Source organism: Corythoichthys intestinalis, chromosome 11, assembly GCF_030265065.1.
Source record: "Corythoichthys intestinalis isolate RoL2023-P3 chromosome 11, ASM3026506v1, whole genome shotgun sequence".
NCBI lineage: Eukaryota > Metazoa > Chordata > Actinopteri > Syngnathiformes > Syngnathidae > Corythoichthys > Corythoichthys intestinalis.
The window spans coordinates 46,643,960-46,664,407 of record NC_080405.1 but is presented as its reverse complement, the minus strand read 5'-3'; the positions used below and the strand labels follow the sequence as shown (position 1 = coordinate 46,664,407).

General features: G+C 37.4%; 1 protein-coding gene across 4 annotated transcripts in view; it reads left to right on the top strand.

Moving 5' to 3' along the window:
* ldb2a (LIM domain binding 2a) overlaps positions 1-20,448 on the top strand; it is a 205,154-nt gene that overhangs the window by 147,217 nt on the left and 37,489 nt on the right. For all 4 annotated transcript variants that reach the window (XM_057849581.1, XM_057849580.1, XM_057849579.1 and 1 more), the window contains exon 5: positions 2,002-2,085. In XM_057849581.1, coding sequence (XP_057705564.1) covers positions 2,002-2,085 — 84 coding nt within the window. The remainder of the gene's footprint in view (positions 1-2,001; positions 2,086-20,448) is intronic.

The following is a 20,448-nucleotide window of genomic DNA, read 5'->3' as shown; positions in this document are numbered from 1 at the left end:
ATATGATGGATGGATATGGTGGCACACTACCCACATGGCCCTAATTGTTGAAACCCTAATGTTAGCATGGCTATTCATTTTTGTTTTTATTTTACTGGCACCATTGTTTGTGACCCCCCCCCCCCCCCCCAAAAAAAAATCCAGAATATTATATTTGGCACATTTGGAGAGAAATTGACAAATATCCACCTGAAGCAAAGGGCTGCACTGGCCCGAAAAGCTTTTAGACATCAGGAAGCGCTAATAAATAAATGTATCCACATTTCATAACTTAAAACTATTGAGAGCAATTGAATGTATTATTATTATTATTATTATTGCACCACTACTGGTGCCCCTTAATGTCTGTTCTGGGATTTAAAGAATTCATTTTATTGCTTCAGTTTTCTTATAACAATTTTTTTTCTTCTAAATTTTAATTCATTTATCTAAATATGTACCGTAATTTTCAGACTATAAGGCGCACCTTTCTATAAGCCGCCACCCACCAAATTTGACACGATAACGACATTTGTTCATCGATAAGCCGCATCGATACACCGAAAGATATTAACCGGTAACACTTTATTTGACAGCAACATCATAAGACTGTCATAAGGCCAAATGAACCACCAGGAAGCTTTGAACCAATTGGCTGCAAAACGTCATTGCTTCAAGAAGCTCCATTTGGCCATCACTGCTCCCATGGGGGAGACAGTCAACCTCTGCTGGCACCTGCTGTCAACACTGTTGTTGTCCAACATGCTTCCTAGCATGCATTGCAGCGCTACAGATGTAAATCATAATAAAAATTAATTTTCTGTGCTAATTATTCCTTCAGTTACTGTTCCAGTTGTTTCATTAATGGCTAGTTATAGTATTTGGTAACACTTTCTTTCACAGTGGCGCCATAAGACTGCAATAAGACCATCGTAATTATGACATGAAACTGCCATTAGCATTAATAAATGCTTATGACAGATGTCATTATGTGTCATCCGACAAATTATCTCACTTTTGAATGGATGTAAAAGGTCTGAGCTGGACATAAAAGGAGTTAGTGACATAATTTGCCGGATGACAGTGAATGGCATCTGTCATAAGCATTCATAAGCAATGGCAGCACCCTCAATAAGCGTCAATGCAATCGGGGACATTTGGGATACACGTCCTATTGATATCTGGTCATTTCCTGTTGATTTGGTGATATTGTTTTTTTTGCCATTGAAAATGAATGGGAAAAAATTTGGACGTCCATGGACGTCAATGGTATCAACATACGTAGGTGTCAATGGAATCCAAGTACACTGGCATCAATAAATGAAAAAACATGATGAAATGCCATTGGAAATGAATGCGAAGTTTGGACATCCATGGACGTCAATGGCGGCACCCTTCATAAGCATCAATGGAATTGGGGAAGTTTGGGGGACACGTCCTATTGATATCTTGTCATTTTCTATTGATTTGGGGGGGGGGGGGGGGACCCACTGTCAAATAAAGCGTTACCTATGAACCCAAATAAATCAACAAATAAGCCGCACTGGATTATAAACCGTAGGATTTGAAATGAGGGGGGGGGGAAGTAGCGGCTTATAGTCCAAAAATTAAGGTACTTTTGTGTCTGAATTTGTTGTCGTCATATCCTTAGTGTGTTTCTCTTCTTGGCGGTGGAAGAGTCTACCAAGTTTCCCTGAGCCAGTGTTAATGTGTATAAGTGAATGACTGAAATCAAGATAAGGACATAGAAATAATAGCTTTATTAATTATGCGTTGATTAGTGTGACGATAACCAAGGCCTACTTGACTTAAAACGGCAACACGTGCGTTAAGTGTTTTGTTGTTTTTTTGTTTTTTTTTGCTGTTGTTGAATTTAAAACTTGAATGCATCGAATGCATATGAATACTAATCAGCCTAATTGGGTGTAAATACATAAGTGCTTGTTTTCAGATGAATGGAGTAAATATTGTGCTGTGTTGTTTTTGGCCTGTAAGGTTTGTCTGCTTGTTTTCCCTCTCCAGGCACAAGACCCTCAGGTGCTGGAGCAACTGTCCAAAAACATCACACGCATGGGTTTGACCAACTTTACCCTCAACTACCTCAGGGTAAGTGTGTGGGTGTTTGTATTGGATGCCTAGAAATGTGTTTACCAGAATACATTTGAGCCAATACACATATTTTACATAGAAGACATTTCAAGGCTTGACAGAAAACAAAAATAGATACTGAAATGAAAAATGAGGATAATGTCTCAATGTACTCACAAATTGGACATAGTGGGAAAACTAGGCCAGTTAAGGTTAATTGTACATTCTGCCATAAATTGGAAGAGCATTTCATTTTCTCCACCTGTCACAGTACATACATCCCAAGTTGAAAAACTTTTGGGCAAATTAAGTGGTTTGAAGTCAGGTGAAGTTAAATGGAAAATTTTTACATGCTGGTTGTCACACTGCAGAAGAGGACAACAGCCAGAAAATGAATCTAATTGGGTACCTTATAATATACGCAATAATATTTATTAATATTTCAACGGAATACGGTCTAAAATATTTTTTTTTAGTAAATGTAAGAATGGCAAAATTCCTAAACATTGATTGTATAACAAAATTATACAGCTTGACAAATTACCGTATTTTTCGGACTATAAGTCGCACCTGAGTAAAAACCTTTGTTTACCCTGCAGCGGTTTTGGAGATATTATGGAGATAATACATTATTGGGTCCATTTTGTAGTAAATGGTAGGATTCGAATGACGTCGTTACTCAAAATTAATATTTCAAGCGCCCCATTTACTGCAAGTGGACCCAAAGTGGTGCCATTCATTTGTGCTATACATTTGCTCTAGTTGTTGGGACACCACTCTGTTATTGAGAGAGCTGGTATGCTTTGTCAGCCGTCGGAGCTATGATACGGAAAAGGTGCGAGTGACATCATCAATTGAAATTATTTTCTCAGTATCTATAAAAAGATAGCAGCACAAACGAGCACAAAAATAGCACATACGAATGGTTCCACCGTAGATGGAGGGCTGAGTGACGTCATCACAATGAATTAAAAACATAATATCTACAAAACTGTTGTAGCACAGAAAAAGGTTTTATACAGCACAAACTAGCACAAAAAAGCACAAACAACCGACACCATTTTTAATCAAAATGGGGGGCTGGTTGACTTCAGATTGACCTTTAAAAGAATTGGAAATATCTCAAAAACGATCGCAGCAAAATTGAAACTTTTTACAGCACAAAAAAACACAAACGTACCACAAACAAATGCCATCATTTTTATATAAATTTGCATCTGATGGGGGTCCATCTTCACGGAGGGTTTTAGGCTGCATATTTCACTACTTGCAGCTCGTAATCTTCATAAAATGATTTAGTTGGTTAATTTTAGTGGCATTTTGTTCAGCCCTTCTCAGTTGTTTGTATTTACCGCCAATGTTGAAACACAGGCCCGGAGCGCCCTCTTGTGGTTTAGTGTGAGAATAATATGTGAAATGATATAATGATGTGTTAATAATTTCACACATAAATCGCCCTAGAACAGTGGTTTTTAACCTGGGTTCGATCGAACCCCAGGGGTTCGGTGAGGAAGTTTAAGGGGTTCGGCGAAGGTAAAGAAATGCAAAGCCCTATTTTCGTACACTGATTAAATCCGGGTAAAGCGGCTTTTTAGACCAGGTTTTGGACTGGTTTGCTCCTAATTTACAAATGTAATTCATTCCTTTTAACTGCTAGTCCTCAATCTGATGGGTGGAGGAACTGGTTTGCTCAGTGGAAGGTTGACTCGCACTTGTTATGAGGGAATACAACAAACCAATGGGCAGCGTGGTCTCAAATTTTGACCAGTTTATTAAACATGCTGTCAAAATGAGAATTTTGAACAGGAATTTGTCAAATCATTAGCTCGCTAGCTTAGATATATTTTTTAAAAATTGCTTTAATGTATAATACCGAAGTGTTCGGTTAATCAACATGTGAAACTTGCGGGGTTCAGTACCTTTAGCAAGCTTAAGAACCACTGCCCTAGAGTATAAATAGCACCCCCGGCCAAAGTATGTAAAAAAAAAACTGCGAATTACAGTCCGAAAAATACTTCACAGTTTCAAGAGGCAACCATACCAGTATGTTCAACACCACATGTTCAATTGAAATCACATAAAGCTGAATTTCATGCAGCTCGGTCGGAGGAAGAACAACTTTTATTTTATTATCTCAATGGCTGCCATTGACAGCACTAGACGTCAAATCAGACGTCCATTTGAAGTGGGAGGGTGGCAGCGAATGAACGAACGTTCATTGAGGTCGTCTACTGCAGGTTAACTAATTGGTGGGAAGTAGGTACAGTATGTGCCGGTATGATATTCTGATGGTATGATAACCTTAAACCAAAATGTCAGGGTATCACGGTATTGCAATACAGCTTTAAAATGTGTTACTTTGAGATATCTGGGTTTTAAAAAAAACTTTTTTTATTGAGCAGGATTTTTATTTTTCAAAACATATGAGAAAATTGGAACATAAGTATAATACTACGTTAAATACTGTAAATAAATACAATAAAAAAATAACTGAAATATTATAAATAAAATTAAAATAAATGCAGTCCTTTAGGTGAGCCTAAACCCACAGCCAAAGCTTAACATTATTACCATCAGAACAAAAATAATTGAATTATTTTCTATATAAAGCACGTGTGTATGACTCGTATCATTTTACACATTTTACATTATACACACACTCTTTCTCAACACAGTTGCCAGAGAGAGAAAAAAACTTGTTTTACCACTGCTAGACACACTAAACACGCTGGAGGTAACTCTTGTAGCAGATGGGAAACGTTCATGACAGTGTATACTAACCTTTAATGTTGTATAAATGCGAAATCATATTGGAGGCAGGGGTCGCGTTAACTGAATATTTTCCGTCGTTGACCGATTTTTTAAAACGGTGACGGAAAAAACTGAAGTCCATCCGTCATTTTGACCGGTTGCAATTCACACCCCAGACCACAGGGTGGCGAGTGAGCATATTAATTAGCTATTGTCTCTCTTGATGCATGACGTCGTTGGCCTTACTCTGAAAAATGTCAAGGCAACTGAGTGTCCGAAGTTTCTTCAAAAAGCCCCAAAACGACGATGGTGTTGATAAAAGAGGTGAAAAAAACAGGGACTGCACAAGCGGGCACGCAATTCAAGTCCATGCGCACCAGGAGGAAGATGTAAGACTCCGTTCAGGCCACAGCAGGTGAACTGTTAATTTCATTGTTCCATAATGTAGCCTACCTACTGGGGCCACAGTCAACTGTTTTTGTCACTGCGGAGAAAAAGTTACATATTCATTGCTTGATGTGTGATGGCACGGTGTGGATTCTCTGTTAAGCTTGTTCGGACAGAATATTAATTTAAAATGAATGAAAACTAAATACTATTGAATATGTTGAAGCGGTATGCAATGTTAAGAGTCTTGTTAGCTGTAGGCGCACTATCCTATTCCCCTCACTATCCACTCGCGGGGGCCTGCGCTTGTCAGTGACGTTCCTTATTCTCGCTATATGATTATACAACTTTAACATTTGTTATTAATACGCTCTGTGTGTAGTATCATCCATCACTTTTCCTTTTTAAATGGGCACTTATAAGCGAACGCAAGAAGTAACAACGGGAACATTTTTAAACAGGCATTTCACGGGAGAGCATTTCGACTCTTCGGCCAATCATATAGCGAGAGCGAGTGGATAGTGAGGGGACCGCGCGCGGCTCTTAAGGGTCTCTGTCACGTGACTGTCGTAGCCGGTAACGCACTCGGCCAAATGGACACACAAATACGGAAGGTGAATTATGCCAAACAAAGGGTCACCACAATGTCATTATCATCATTTAAAAAATTTAAGTGACGGTTAAAAATAGATTATGACCGGATTTTTATGACCCTGTCAGTCAAAATGACAGACAATGAAAAAGTCTAGCGCAACCTCTGATTGGAGGTATTGCCTCCTCGGCAGCCACCCTCCGCAAACCTTTTTTACATGTCGTTCGGACTTCCTCCTCTGAGCCATGGCCGTCTGTAACTTTTCTGGAGCCGAAGTATTCCCATGCCAGCGATTTCGTTTTCTCCAAACGGTGGGGGGCGGGGGGCTATGTTCAGGAGTTTTACCTCCTCTGGCCATCATGTAGCACAGCTGACTCACTGACACTGAGCAACAACCGGCGGGTGAGAGTTGAGTCTTGCAGCTGCAAGCGAGGGATTTCTCCATGCATTTTTGGGATATAAAATATAGCTAATACCTTAGGGAAGGTATGGCGGAACATTTTTTGCTGTTTTGAAACCTTGACGTTTTCATACCACTGTATACCATGAAACCGGTAATTGGCACATGTCTAGTGTGAACGTGCATCTTGTTCAGAAGAAGAACACATTTTCTTTAACTTTCATTCGCTGCCACTCCTCACACTTCAACAGCGTTGGATGTGTTCTAGTTCTAAATTCATTTAAATTCACAGCAGAAGGACAGAAGCACACATGCGCAATTTACAAAAATGGACCTCAAGAAGTCTTCCATTTGGGTTAGAAATTGACATTTTAGAACTCACCTGAGAAATTGTTTCCAATTGTTGCAAATCAAAAACAAACAAACCAACAAAAGCCCTTGAATAAAGTTAATGGCATGAAAATTGAAGAGTCTAAATGAGTAGACCTACTAAAGATTCCAAACATCATTGCCATTATACACGGCTTTTTGGTTTTAAAGTGGACATATAAGTTAATTTCCTGGCTTTCCTCAAAGATATTCTTGTCCAATTACTCCTACTAGTACTACAAAATCTGCCCTGTGATGCCAGTTATATTTAGCAACATAAAATTTGGTCCACGTAGTGCTGCAACGAATAATCGATTAACTCGAGTATTCGATTAGAAAAAAAGATTCGAATTTTGCTGCTTCGAGTATTCGTTTAAGTGGCATGGTAATGGTTTATTTTGAAAGTGTTTGCATTTAGTTTTATTGATTTGGGTGGAGACACTGCCTTCTATTCTGCCTCATTTCACATGGCTGAATCCAGGTGCTCCCTGTTAAGACCAACATAAGCTAAGTTTTTGTTTGCGCTAATGTTTTTTTTAATTTTTTTTAATGCATTCTTAATTTAGTTTATAGGTATATTAAGCCTATGTGGGTATACATGTCTGGCCCATTTATTAAGAGCATTGTAAAAAAGTTAGAATTTTATAGCATTTAAACTAGCAGACCCTTGCTATGTAAGTTAGCCAATTGTTTTTTTGCTGTACATAGATCGTCACTTATTCATTTATTATACCGTTTGAGGCTCAGCTCAGGTAATTTAATTTCTTACGTTCCTTATCCGACTACTCGATTATTCGAAGTAATGGTTCATCGATTAATCGACTACTAAAATAATCGATAGCTGCAGCCCTAGGTCCACGTGTCTACTAGGGGTGTGATAAAATATCCAAATGGTGATATATCGTGATACTTTGCATCCCAAAAGTTTATCGATATGCTCCTGCCAAGAATCAAGATAACGTTTAAAAAAAAAAAAAAAAAAGATAATGTTTAAAAAAAAAAAAAGTGGACCAAAAAGTTGCTACCAAAATCTTCCATCATAATAGTGTCTCGCTTAACTCTATGGCTGCCATTGACGTCGCTCAATGCCCAAATCAATCCAGTTAAGACGTGGAAAGGTGAATGAACATTCATTCATTCGAAAACCAGAGCATTTACAGTCACTTTCCGATTTTCTGGGCATTTAAAGGTCACTTTCTGTTGAATTTGAGTCACTGCCTATTCATTTGGGAGATTCCTGGGTCACGTCCTGTTCTGTAACACAAAATATAGAAGAAATGACTGATAGAATGCCCCAAAATCAACAGAAAGTGATTGAAAATCAACAGGTAATAACCTGAAATGGCCAAGAATGACCTCATTGCCTGGCATTGGCTGCCACTGATAGCCATTTAAGTGGGAGGGGCCTGTTTGAAGTGGGAGGGGTTAATTCGCTGCCACCCTCCCAGTTCAAGCGGATTAGACTAGTGATAAATTTACAGCAGAAGGATGACGATAGCTTGTTTTTCTGTTTTTTAGTTGTTTTGTTGAATGATTTCCTGACCATCGTATCGATAATTGTTGTATCGCTGTATCGTGAGATGGTTATCCTGACCTTTGTATCACAAATCGTATCGTATCATCATAGGCGGAGTTTGACTTTTGGGTCGGGGGGGCACGACATGTTGATGACCCAGAAACGCAGTGTCAGCAATAAAATGAACTTACGTACAAGAATATTTATAATAATAAGTTGACAATGAGCGTTTTTTGTTGTTGTTGTTTCCCATCATTCTTGAGGAGAATTCTAAATCAGGCTGCTTAGGCAATACTTTTCACCAAGATCATCATCCATTGAATATGGTATGCCCGCCAGTGTCGTGCCAATGTAGTTACCTCAGTCAAAAATTGTATCCCCTGGGCGGAGCCATATGGAGGTAGATTTGTGTCTTTATTATTCAATCAAAAAAAAAGAAGTTGCTTCGATTAAAAAAAAAAAAAAAAAAAAAGTTGCTTCAATCAAAATATATATTTTCAATTTAAAAAAAGTTGCTTCAATCAAAAAAAAAGTGTTTCAATAGAAAAATAGATTTGAAACCCAAAATAAAAAATGCATGTTAATGCTTTTTTTCTTTGTATTTATTTTTTTTGATTGGAGTCGAGTTTAAAAAAAAATTTTTTTTTTTTTTGTTTGATTGAAGCAGCTTTTTTGATTGAACTAATGTTGATTTGTGTTTGGGCCACATTTTGGTTAGGACTTTTTTGTCTTTATCATTCAATCAAAAAGTAAGTTTCTTCAAACAAAAAAATATATATTTTCAAAAAGAAAAATCACTTCAATCAAAAAATGAAAATTCTCAATCATAGAAAACGTTTTTGAATGCGAAAAAAATATTTGAGATTGAAAAATTTGCATTTGAACACCTAATTTTTCATTGAAAAAGTTTTCTTTGATTGAAGCAATCCTTTTTGTGTTTGGGCCATATTTTGGGTAGGACATTTGTGTCTAAATTATTCAATCCCCAAAAAAGTTGCTTCAATCAAAAAAAAAAAACAAAAAACAAAAAAAAATTCAAATAAAGAAAAAAGATCATTTGAAAAATAAAATCACCCTCCCCTATTTTTTTGGGAAAATTTTATGCAAAGCAAATGACCGTCTAAGGTGCTAGTCACATGATCTGTTCGAAAAATAATTTTGACCCATTATAAAGATTCATTTTATTCATTTTTGTTGCAGTTTTACTGCTTTACAACTTTTATATATGTAGGTAAGTCAATTCCATGCAATGACACTTTTGAACCACCAGTGGGGCCCCCCCTTGCCCCCCCTTAAAATCCACTTAGTACTAAGAGGTTCTCACCCCTAGTGTCTACTTTGAGGGGACTGACCAACATGCTTCAACAAGTTATTCCTGAAAAAATGATAGGAAATTAATCCATAAATCCAAATATACATTTTAAGATCATTTTGCCAATTTCTTGTCAATTACTTGTCAATGTCTGCTGAACTATTTTTTTCCAATTGCTACCATTTTTAAAAGATGGGAAACCTCAAATTCCGCCAAGGTTTGTGTTTATTCCTCAAAAGCAAATTTGAATTAAACAATTGCAACTGCAGCTGTTTTTTGTGCATTGACAATTATTGTGATAGAAAAACAAAAACAGGCATAAGAGTATAACCAACCTCCTCCCTCCACTCCCTCCCCAATTCCTCCATCCCCCAACACCCTTTGTGTCTCCCTCAATTGGGTTATTATAAGCAGCCGAGGTGCCCTTACCGACCCCCTCCCCACCCCTTCACCAACCGCACCCCCTCCACCCTCTCCGAATCGCGTGCCATTTCGCAATTACCCGTCTCAACAGGGAGCGTTCATTAATGTTATGCTAATTTTCTGTATCCAATTAATTCCTCCGCCTCGCACTCGCTCGCCTTCTCGCCATTTGGAAAAATACGAGCTTGTCAGTCAACAGCCGGGTTAAAAAAGACGCACACACGTGCACAAACTCTCTGTTTGTGGTTATCTTGTGGCTTAGACACGCTACATAAACATGCACAAGTAAAGAAGGAATTATTGACTTTTTTTCTCAGGTGCCGGCATAGACTAGATATTAAATAAGAGGATTTGTATTCTTGGTAAATAAGCAAGAAGGATATTGTCCCACTTGAATATTGGCACATTGATACAAACTTCTATTATGTATTTTACAGTACTGACACAACCTTTTGTGATAGATCTATGAATGTTTATGCTATTTATTGATTCTTTTTTTACATTATTCAGTTAGATTTTGCCTGCAACATTATATGTCAATCAATCAATCCATCGAATTTATTTATATAGCCCTTTACAAAACCCAAAAGGCCCTCAAAGTGCTTTACAACAAAACATGGCTCAAGATAAATAAAAGGCAGGAACATATTGTACAATGACATTTTTAAAAAATAAAATAAAAAATACAACAAGAAATAAAACAAAAAAAATAAAACAAAGACTGCGCATCGCGATAAAAGTCCAGTGTGAGTGAATGTGAGTAAAAATGTCATTTCTGTAGAAATAGGTCACTTACAGTAGGTTTTCTTTCACTTCCTATTAATTTTTTGCCATTTTCAGGTCACTTGCTTGTTAACTTACTGGCAGCCATTGACGTTCATAGACGTCCAATCTTTTTTAACTGGGAGGGATCGTTCATTAATTCATGGCCTTCTGTCCCGCTTGGAATGGTTCCATTGAGTTGCGCAGTATCCAAGCCACTTTACATTCAAGTGACTATGCAGTAGGGGTGTGCCATCTTAGGCACCCCACGATTCGATTCGATTACGATTCAGAGTGCTACGATCTGATTATTAAACGATGATCGCGGTATTGACTAGAGCTGGGAATCTTTGGGCACCTAACGATTCGATTACGATTACGATTCAGAGGCTCCGATTCGATTATAAAACGATTATTGATGCACCCCCCTCCTTTTTTTTTTTTTTTTTTAAGTTTTGTACATTAGTTCCAAACTTGTTCAAAAATACTCTCAGGCTAAACCAAACTACTATTTCAGTATCAAGTTAACATATAACAGTAAACAAATATACAAAAATAACAGTAAATAAAAAACTCCAGCCCCCATTCTGCATCAGCAGCTTTAAACTACATTCAATTAATTTAATGTTGTGAATCAACCGTAAAGTTGTTAAAATTGTTCCCGTTGTTCCATAATTTACTACTTTTGACATGTGAAAGTTTTAAAACTATTTTAAAGATAGATTCAAGTCAATATTTTACCGATTTAGGAGTATTTTAGATAAAAAGTTAATTAGGTTTGCTTGGAAGGTTCGCTACAACAGCCTTGCAGGGAAGTGTACTGATTTAAGATGGCGGCCGTTTACTAACGCCCGCATCTAACTTTTTGTAGGTGTGCTGCTAACGCTACCGAATCTATATTGCATCTAGTCCTATATAAATTATATCTACCGTAACATTATGTGGATTTACTTAGTAGCAGCTTTTCGGCAGCAGTCAGGTATGTTGTTGTGTTTTTTTATCTCGTGGCATGAGTTGAGCGAGAGCTGTGAGTTGAGCATTGGCATTACCCGAGGGGCTGGGTAATGAGAAGCATGATGTTTAGCTACTCTCGCTCCATTCCTCATTGACCGCGTGGCGCGCTGAGTGTGTTGTACTTCCGCTTTACTTGGCATATTTCAGTAATCGGAATTTGGATGTTTATGAATCGTTCTCGAATCTTCCACGGCCAAATCGCGAATAATCTAAGAATCGGAAATTTTGCACACTTCTAGTATTGACGATGATCGCTGTTATCGCGATTATCACGACTATCGATGCCTCGTACATTGCTACTTAATACAGTAGCCAAACAAAACAAATTTATGTCCATTATTTATTTAAAATATCCTAATGATTCAACACGAACGATGGAAACATGCCCATACAACAAAAAGCTGCCCTTAAGCTGCTTTTTAATTTATTTATTTAATTTTTTTACAGGAAAGTGCAAAAACACGAACCATTTTATAGGGAGTACTTATTTCTCTCAACAATACAACAACATTTACACAGGTGGAATGAATTCCACATTTTCTGGAAACAATGTGTCTTTAAAAATTAGACTTCTTTTAACCAATATACTTTGTTTTCACAGAATTCTGTACTATTTCGCATGTTTGTAGTGTTACCGCTGTACTTAATCGTGGTTTTACACGTTCTGCATATGAAATACACATTAGCGAATTAACTAATTAGCTTAGCGCTCGGCGCTAACCATTAACATCTCAAAAACAACAACAATAAAGGCTAAACAGTACAAGAGGGTTCGTGTACTTACCTCTTTTAGATGCACACGGGTCTTAGCAACACACTCAGGACATTTTTCAATTGAAATGCCTTAAAACCTACTGCTGGACATCTAAATGACAAGGAGCAACGAACTATCTCTCTTCCCCTCTTGCTCTAAAAAAATAACTTGCGCACAAAAGCGCGACCACCGGGTTGCGCTTCTTGTCTGGCCTGTCTCATATACAAATTAATTTTTTTTCTTTTAAAAAGGAGTAAGTCTCTCTCTCACAGTAACCAGCAGCATCCATCATAATGTGCGCGCGCCTGTTAACGGTGGCCGGCGACAGACGTGTCTTGAATTACGTTCTGCTACGAGCGGCTGCCATAAAGTTATGAGGGAAAAGCATCGTGTTTGAACGTATAGGAATCATAATCGAATCGTCATGTGTCGAATCGTGATGCATGTTATAATCGATTTTTTGGAACTCCTCTACTGTGCAGGAATTTAGTATTAAAAGGACTTTTTTTTGTGCCCAAAACGTGGTATCAGCAATATCGGCAGGGGCAGATCAAGAAAAATATTTATGTGGTGCCGAGGAAGGGGAGGGGGGGGCTTTTTGAGGATGGCAAATATTTCATGATTGTATAATACATCATTGATTCTTTGGGAAATTACATTATATTCTGTGAGGATTCGATTCAAGAGCCTTCGATCGATTTAATATAAAATTACAATAGTTCCAAACTACCTAAAGCAATGAAAAATGCAAATCAGTTTTGTTGTGCATGTAAATTTTGTTGAGGAAGCATTTTTTAATTAATTTTTTAAAAATGTTTTATTCCAAAACGGCATCATTTTGCATTTTAATCGAATTACGTTCAATTGTGCGTAAAAAATTGATATGTTGATACACATCGATTGTTACATTCCTAGTGTCAACATATGGCAGATGTGTACACATTATGAATCATATGTGGACACTAAAAAAAGGCCCTAGTGATATTACAAACTGATACGTAGACTTCAAACTATCAGTTCACAGGAAACGGGGCACGGGGCCGCTCCAGAGGGGACCTATTTTCCAAATATTTTCAAAATCAAAGCTGCTGGCGACCTAAAACCAAAAAAGGCACCTGCCTAAAGCATATATTCGTCTCCATGAGCAGTAGCATCAAAAAAGTCAAAGTCGTTCCCGAATAAAACCCAGTTTAGTTCTTTTTGTATAAGTATAAAAAAAAAAAAAAAAAAAAAAAAACTGAAAATAGCTATAAAATTCTCAGATTTTACACTAGATGCACAAAAATCACTAAATGCAGAGATAATCACCTATATTTTCAGGATCAATAGCAATATTTAAAATATTGTATATAGTGATATGAAAAAGTGTCTGAACCTTTTGGAATGTCTCACATTTCTGCATAAGTTCATCAAATTGGATCTGATCTTTGTCAAAATCACACAGGTGAAAATACAGTGTCTTCTTTAACTAAAACCACCCAAACATTTATAGGTTTTCATATTTTATTGAGGGTTGCATGCATTGACAGAAGGAGGAAAAATAAGTATATGAACCCTCTGCGTCAGGAGACTTAAAAAGCAATTGAAACCAATATTTACCAAACATTTTAAGTCAAGTGTGGACCCAATCACTGATGAGTGGTTAAAAGTTGCCCTGCCCACTATAAAACACACACCTGGTATGAAATGTTTTGATGAGAAACATTGTCTAATGTGCATCATGGCTCGGTAAAAAGAGCTGTCTGGAGACCTGTGGTCAAGGATTGTTGGTTTGTATAAAGCTGGGAAAGGAGACAAAACCTAAAAATATTAAATGTGATGGTTCACTGACTTATTTTTCCACCTTCTGTCATTGTTTGCATACTATCCCCATTAAAATATTACATAAAATATGTTTGGGTGTTTTTTTTTTTTTGTTAAAGCAGACACTGTTTTTTCATCTGCGTGATTTTGACAAAGATCCGATCACATTTAATGGTGATTTTAAAATTTTGAAATTCTAAAAGGTTCAGATACTTTTTCATACTATTGTATGTTTTGCCCGAAATAGCCACCATTTTTTTTTTGTTTGTTTGTTTGTTTAGTGCAATTTTGATAGTTTTCAACAGCTAATAAATCACTCAATTTCACATCAGAAACTTAGTACTTGAAGAAAGCATGCAGAATGATCTTTAACTTAGTACTGAACTTCCAACCGGGCAGTTATCATTCATTTTACGTAAATATTTCATGCTAAAGTTATGCTATTTTTTTCCATTAATTTTATTTTTTTCAAAACGTTTCAAAGTGCATGCATGGTGCTTTTATATATAAAAATTCCCTTTAATCCTAGACCAGATCAGTCTTGAGACACTTCTGCCTGCTTGTAAGCACTAAAACTTTTGTCCTGTTTCCACCTAAATCCGGCGTTAGAACGCAGCGTGTGTTTGAGTTTCTCGCAGTGAAACCTGCACAACGCTCTGCGCGGCCCGGCCCCCTTCGGGGAGCCATGGCTCAATGTCTGTAGGAGCTGTCTTGTCAACTGATAATGAAGTCAATGACTGATATAGACAAACTTTGCTTCATACACTATTTTTTAAATAGTTATTATTTTTAGGATCGTCACTGACACTACTTAATTGATGGCAGTAATGTCAATTGACAGGAGCTTTTTATTTTTTTCATCGGTGCCGACTGGGGTGGCAACTGGGGTGGCAAGCCTATCTCTTAGGGTGGCATTTGCCACGCCACATTGGTGAATCCGCCTCGGAATATTGGCCGATATCACACAGCCAGAAATCTGTTTGAGGCAAAATATTGTATCTGTGGAACACTAGTGTGTTTCATTCAAATACATGACAACTAAGGGTGTAACGGTACATGTATTTGTATTGAACTGTTTCGGTACGGGGTGCTCGGTTCGGAACGGAGGCGTACCGAACAAGTTTCTGACGTAATGTAACCCTTTACTTTTCGAGGCTGTGAGTCGATCGAGTTACAGTTTCTTTGTGTCGATTATATTTACTCCGTCTTCTCTACTATAATGAGGACCAACACGGTCGGACAGTATAACCCAGAAACGTCAACAGCGCGACAACGTGGCCGCCGCAAGAATGCAGTGATACGCGGGCGTTAAAGTCAATTAGCCAGTGCACACCAGTCGCAGTGTGGCCGCACACGTCCCAGAAGCGGCTCAACGCGACGCACGCGAAAATAACGGCAGAGTTTATTATTTGACGCGAGACGCGGCCCTCCCGTGTCAATACTACTAGCTAGGATCGGGCAGATCGGAAGTCACTCGTGTAAAAATACGGTGGATCCAGTCGATTTTCAAACTAATATGCAATCGTTACTAGAGCTGAAACGAATACTTGAGCAACTCGAGTAACTCGAGTTTAAAAACTGATCCGAGTAATTTTATTCACCTCGAGTAATCGTTTATTTTGACAGCTCTGAGCATCACGTTTTGCTCGGACTACTTTTAATGCGGGACAACGCGCTGATGTCACATGTGTAGAGGAAGAAGCAAAAAAAAAAAAAAAAACCAAACAAAAACTTACTGCAACCGACAGCCGCTCCAAACGACGACGACCTTGCTAAATACTAGCCCGCACGATGCTACGTTGGTAGCAGGTAACGTCTGGTGAGTCTCATAGAGATCACATGTATGTTGAACTAGATGCGAAATGACAGACTCGGCCGCGTCTGGGCAGCGTTAGTAAACAGCCGCCATCTTAAAGCAGTAGAGCGCTAAGCGCTAATAAAGAGCGCTAAGCGCTAATAAATAAAGATTAACGTTACTTTCACTAGCTCACGTAACGTTAGCCCTGCGGAGGGCTAGGTTTCTATTAATTATGATCAATGTTGATGCGTGGCTAACGTGTCTTACATACAGGCTTTAACATAACATAGCGTTGTGGAGTGATTAAGGTTTGAAAAATAAAAACTCAATAATGCTAACTATCAATTTTAGCTCAGTAGTCATTGCTGGATAAAACACCAAGTAGCACTGGTCCCTAATGTGCTCCAATACAGCCTGTATCATACATTTATTTTGAACACTGCAAAAACTCAAAATCCTATCAGGGCTTACAGTTTAGACTAACTTAAAACTAAAACTTAAAAATGGCTTGACACAAATAGAAATTCAATTGAAACACGTGGGAAAAAAATCCTAACTTTTTAGCCCGTGATGTGTGTTATCAAGGGTAACTGCATTTGTTTTTTTAATAAGATCTAAAGGTTTTTTGAGTGAAAGCAGTGAATTAGTCTTCTTTTTATTCTAGTTACATCTGAGATGCAATTGTTGGCTGTTTTCAACAATATACATCGAAAATAAAGACATTGATTGACTGAAAATGTTTCAAGATTAGATGAAATGTCTTGTTTTCTCATGTATATTTATAATTGCTCTTCACCTAAAAATATATTTGTTTTATCCGATTACTCGATTAATCGATAGAATTTTCAGTCGATTACTCGATTACTAAAATATTCGATAGCTGCAGCCCTAATCGTAACCTACTTTTGAGTCCGTCAGATCTCTTGAGTGGTAGATCGGGGCACAGTTGACTTGTCTTTGTTGATTTACTGCTGTCTTCTCTGCTATAATAATAACCAACACGGCCCCGTGTTCAATACAAAACCCTCCTACCACAACTAAACAAGTAGGAACTAATATCCACATAGGAACTAAAGTTATACAACATAAAATATACAATATAAATGAATACTACATCACATTTGTAAAATATAAACACATAATAAAATTAATATTAGCCTATTTAAATAAAATAAATTGAAATGCACTAAAACACCTGTAATTGAATAATAAGAATAATACACAGATCCTGCTTACACAATTAAATTTATTAATTTCTGTGTGGCGCTTTAACTTGAGAAAATCCACCAATAAAGCTTTTGAAAACCGTTCATAAGAAAAAAAATGATTCATTGAGGCATTTCATTTGTAAAATACACGTTAAAATCTTTGTCTTTGGGATTGCTTTTCTCTTTAGCATAGGACTTCTTTTTTCTTCTTTCTTTCAGAAAGAAAGCTGACCAATACGCGGGGTTTGAAAGGCAAATTGTTGTTATATTGTCATCTTTAAATACCCGCTACTTTTTGAGCAGTATTCTAGCTTTGTATAGGCTAATTTTCCTATTGTTGAAAGCACAAAAGTGTGTAATAAACAACTAGCACATTTATATTTTGCATTTTGTTTTTTTACTGTACCAAAAATGAACCGAACCGTGACCTCAAAACCGAGGTACGTACCGAACCGAGATTTTTGTGTACCGTTGCACCCCTAATGACAACAGCATGCATAATGCTTAATTACTGAAACGATCAATTCATTTAACACATGATTATCATCTTTATCGTGTTTCTTAGATCATCCCATTTGCCGGTGCACAGTCAGGGGAAAGGGTCAACCACGGACGTTAGTAATTAGATGAAATGCCTTCTCCAAGAGCCAATTGCTCTGCGCAAGTCTGCTTGTCCTTTCACCTTCCCAGTACGTGTCAACCTTCCACTGAGAAAACCAGTTTCTCCTTTAGTTATCGGACGAGATGCGCTAACAAATCCGCCGCTATTAAAGTGAATGTCAAGAAGCTTGTTGCAATCTTGTTGCCCACCAGTGCCCGCAGTCAATCTTATCCATCATGGCACACAAATGTTAGCTTCCCTTCTGTTATCTTAGCTCGCCAGGCTTTACAATACACCCTTTCCTTGTATGAAAGCTCGGAGGGTAAAAAGTCCTGACACCTTCCCCTCGTCTCTTTCTCTTTGGGAATAAATCAGCTTGTTTTGCATGGAGTTGAGCTTCCTTCCATTCAGTCTGAAAATAGGCCCTGGTTTCAGGATGAGTGTCAGCACTGATTGGAACAACATTAAGGGACGTTGGGAATCAGAGCGTAGCATGAACTCAAGGAATAGCTTGGCGGTGTTGTTGGTGCTAGGTGAACTTTTCATCTTGACGTTTAAGGTGTTACTCTGCACAAGGCACACGATAATGATTACCTCACAAGATGGCGATACAATAATTATTGATACATGGATCAGCAAGTCAGTCTATAATAATCTACGGTTTAACTATTAAAGAGAAGAACAAACTGCATCTAAATGGACAAATAGCGATTTTTTTTTTTTTTTTGCTCTGTCATGAACATTCTGTTAAAACCTTGTGTCTTCCTCACAGGCTATGAGAATATTTCAGTGCAACGTTTCTGTAAATAAATACAGAAACTCTATATTATTGCAACATTCTTGTGAACAAATAATGGCGCTAAATGTCCAGTTCATTTTGGCTGAGTGGTGCGCTACTCCCAGTAAAAAAAGAATTGGACGTCTAACGCCGTCAATGGTAGAATTTATTTGCAAATCATGGTGGAAAATAAGTATTTGCTCAATACAAAAACTTCATCTCATACATGTTGTACATGCATATCAATATCACAAAATAAATCAATAAGTAAATAAACACAAAAAGATAAAACAACTTCAAAACCATCATTGCACAGTTTTGCACATGAAACACTTTCAAAACTTCTTGTTGCTGCGTCATGTGAGTAAACAACATTGGCGCCGCGTGCACTTCAGGGTGCCTTGGATAATTCTATATCAGAACATTACAAAAAGCGAGTGGACACAGGCTTTCATTGGACTGCGCCGTTTGTTGGCATAAGCTTTGGCAACTCAGTCACAACAGACGTACGTATCATTTAGTGAAAGCACAACAAAAATATCTCACAAAAAAATAATGTTCACAAAAAGAAAAGCGCTTCAATCTGTATTAATGAGGCTCAATTCTCACACAGTTAAACAACAATGCAAAGAGAACTGGCATTCCCAATCAAAATAGCTATGCAAAATACACATAAAACTTACTCAGACTTTGGTCAAACTCTTTGTTTAGTTCAACAAATACACTGGATGGCAATATTTAGTCACAATATACAAACTATCAGAGGTCTCGTACGTTGTGAAGCCAGCACTCAAATGAGTCGAGGGACAAAACACACTCATTGGCTTGATTTCTGAGTAATTTAAAACTCACCATTGACACCTTGTGGTGTATTTCAATCACTATCTTACGTAGTCAAAGACACTGTGGAAGAACGGCAGGGAGCCCATGTGACGTCCAGCTCGGCGACGTCAACAATGGCGAGCTGCTAATTTATTTTTTGATTGAGATTTTTACAAATTTTTAGGGCTGTCAAACGATTAAAATTTTTAATCGAGTTAATTACAGCTTAAACATTAATTAATCGTAATTAATCGCAATTAATCGCAATTCAAACCATCTATAAAATATGCCATATTTTTCTGTAAATTATATATATATTCTGTAAAATAAATTGTTGGAATGGAAAGATAAGACACAAGATGGATATATACATTCAACATACGGTACAAAAGGACTGTAGTGGGCATTTCACTCTACTGTCATTTAAATCTGTCTATGCTGTCCTCACTCCGAAGCGTCTACTTTTTCCAAAGCTAGACAGCTAGTGAACGACGCCTTAATAATCAGACTTCTTCCTTTTTCATCTGATTTATTAATAAAATGACCTCAAACCATTGTCCTCTTTAGACAGTCGTAAAACTACAAAAAAAAGTACACAAGCATTGCATTAGCAACAACGTTGGCTTAGCACGCTATACAGGTTCACTAAACATAAACAAAAAGCGTCTCATACAAAAAATATAACATTTCGCTTACTAACATAATATGTACATTCATTACAACAACTATACTTACAGACAAATCTTGTCTAAGGATCATATTAGCACAACATTATCAGCCCGAGACGTCGTGCAGCCATAATGAACTGGAAAGAAAACAATAAACCATGTCGCAAAGCGACCACAAGAGTTCGCTGTTGGACAGCACAAAAAGTCTTGCTGTAAAACTTACCAAAAGGCAGAATACTTTCTGAGCGGGACATGTGCGTTAATTGCGTCAAATATTTTAACGTGATTAATTTAAAAAATTCATTACCGCGCGTTAACGTGATAATTTTGACAGCCCTACAAATTTTATTAAAAACGAAAACATTAAGAGGGGTTTAATATGAAATTAGTATAACTTGTACTAACATTTATCTTTTAAGAACC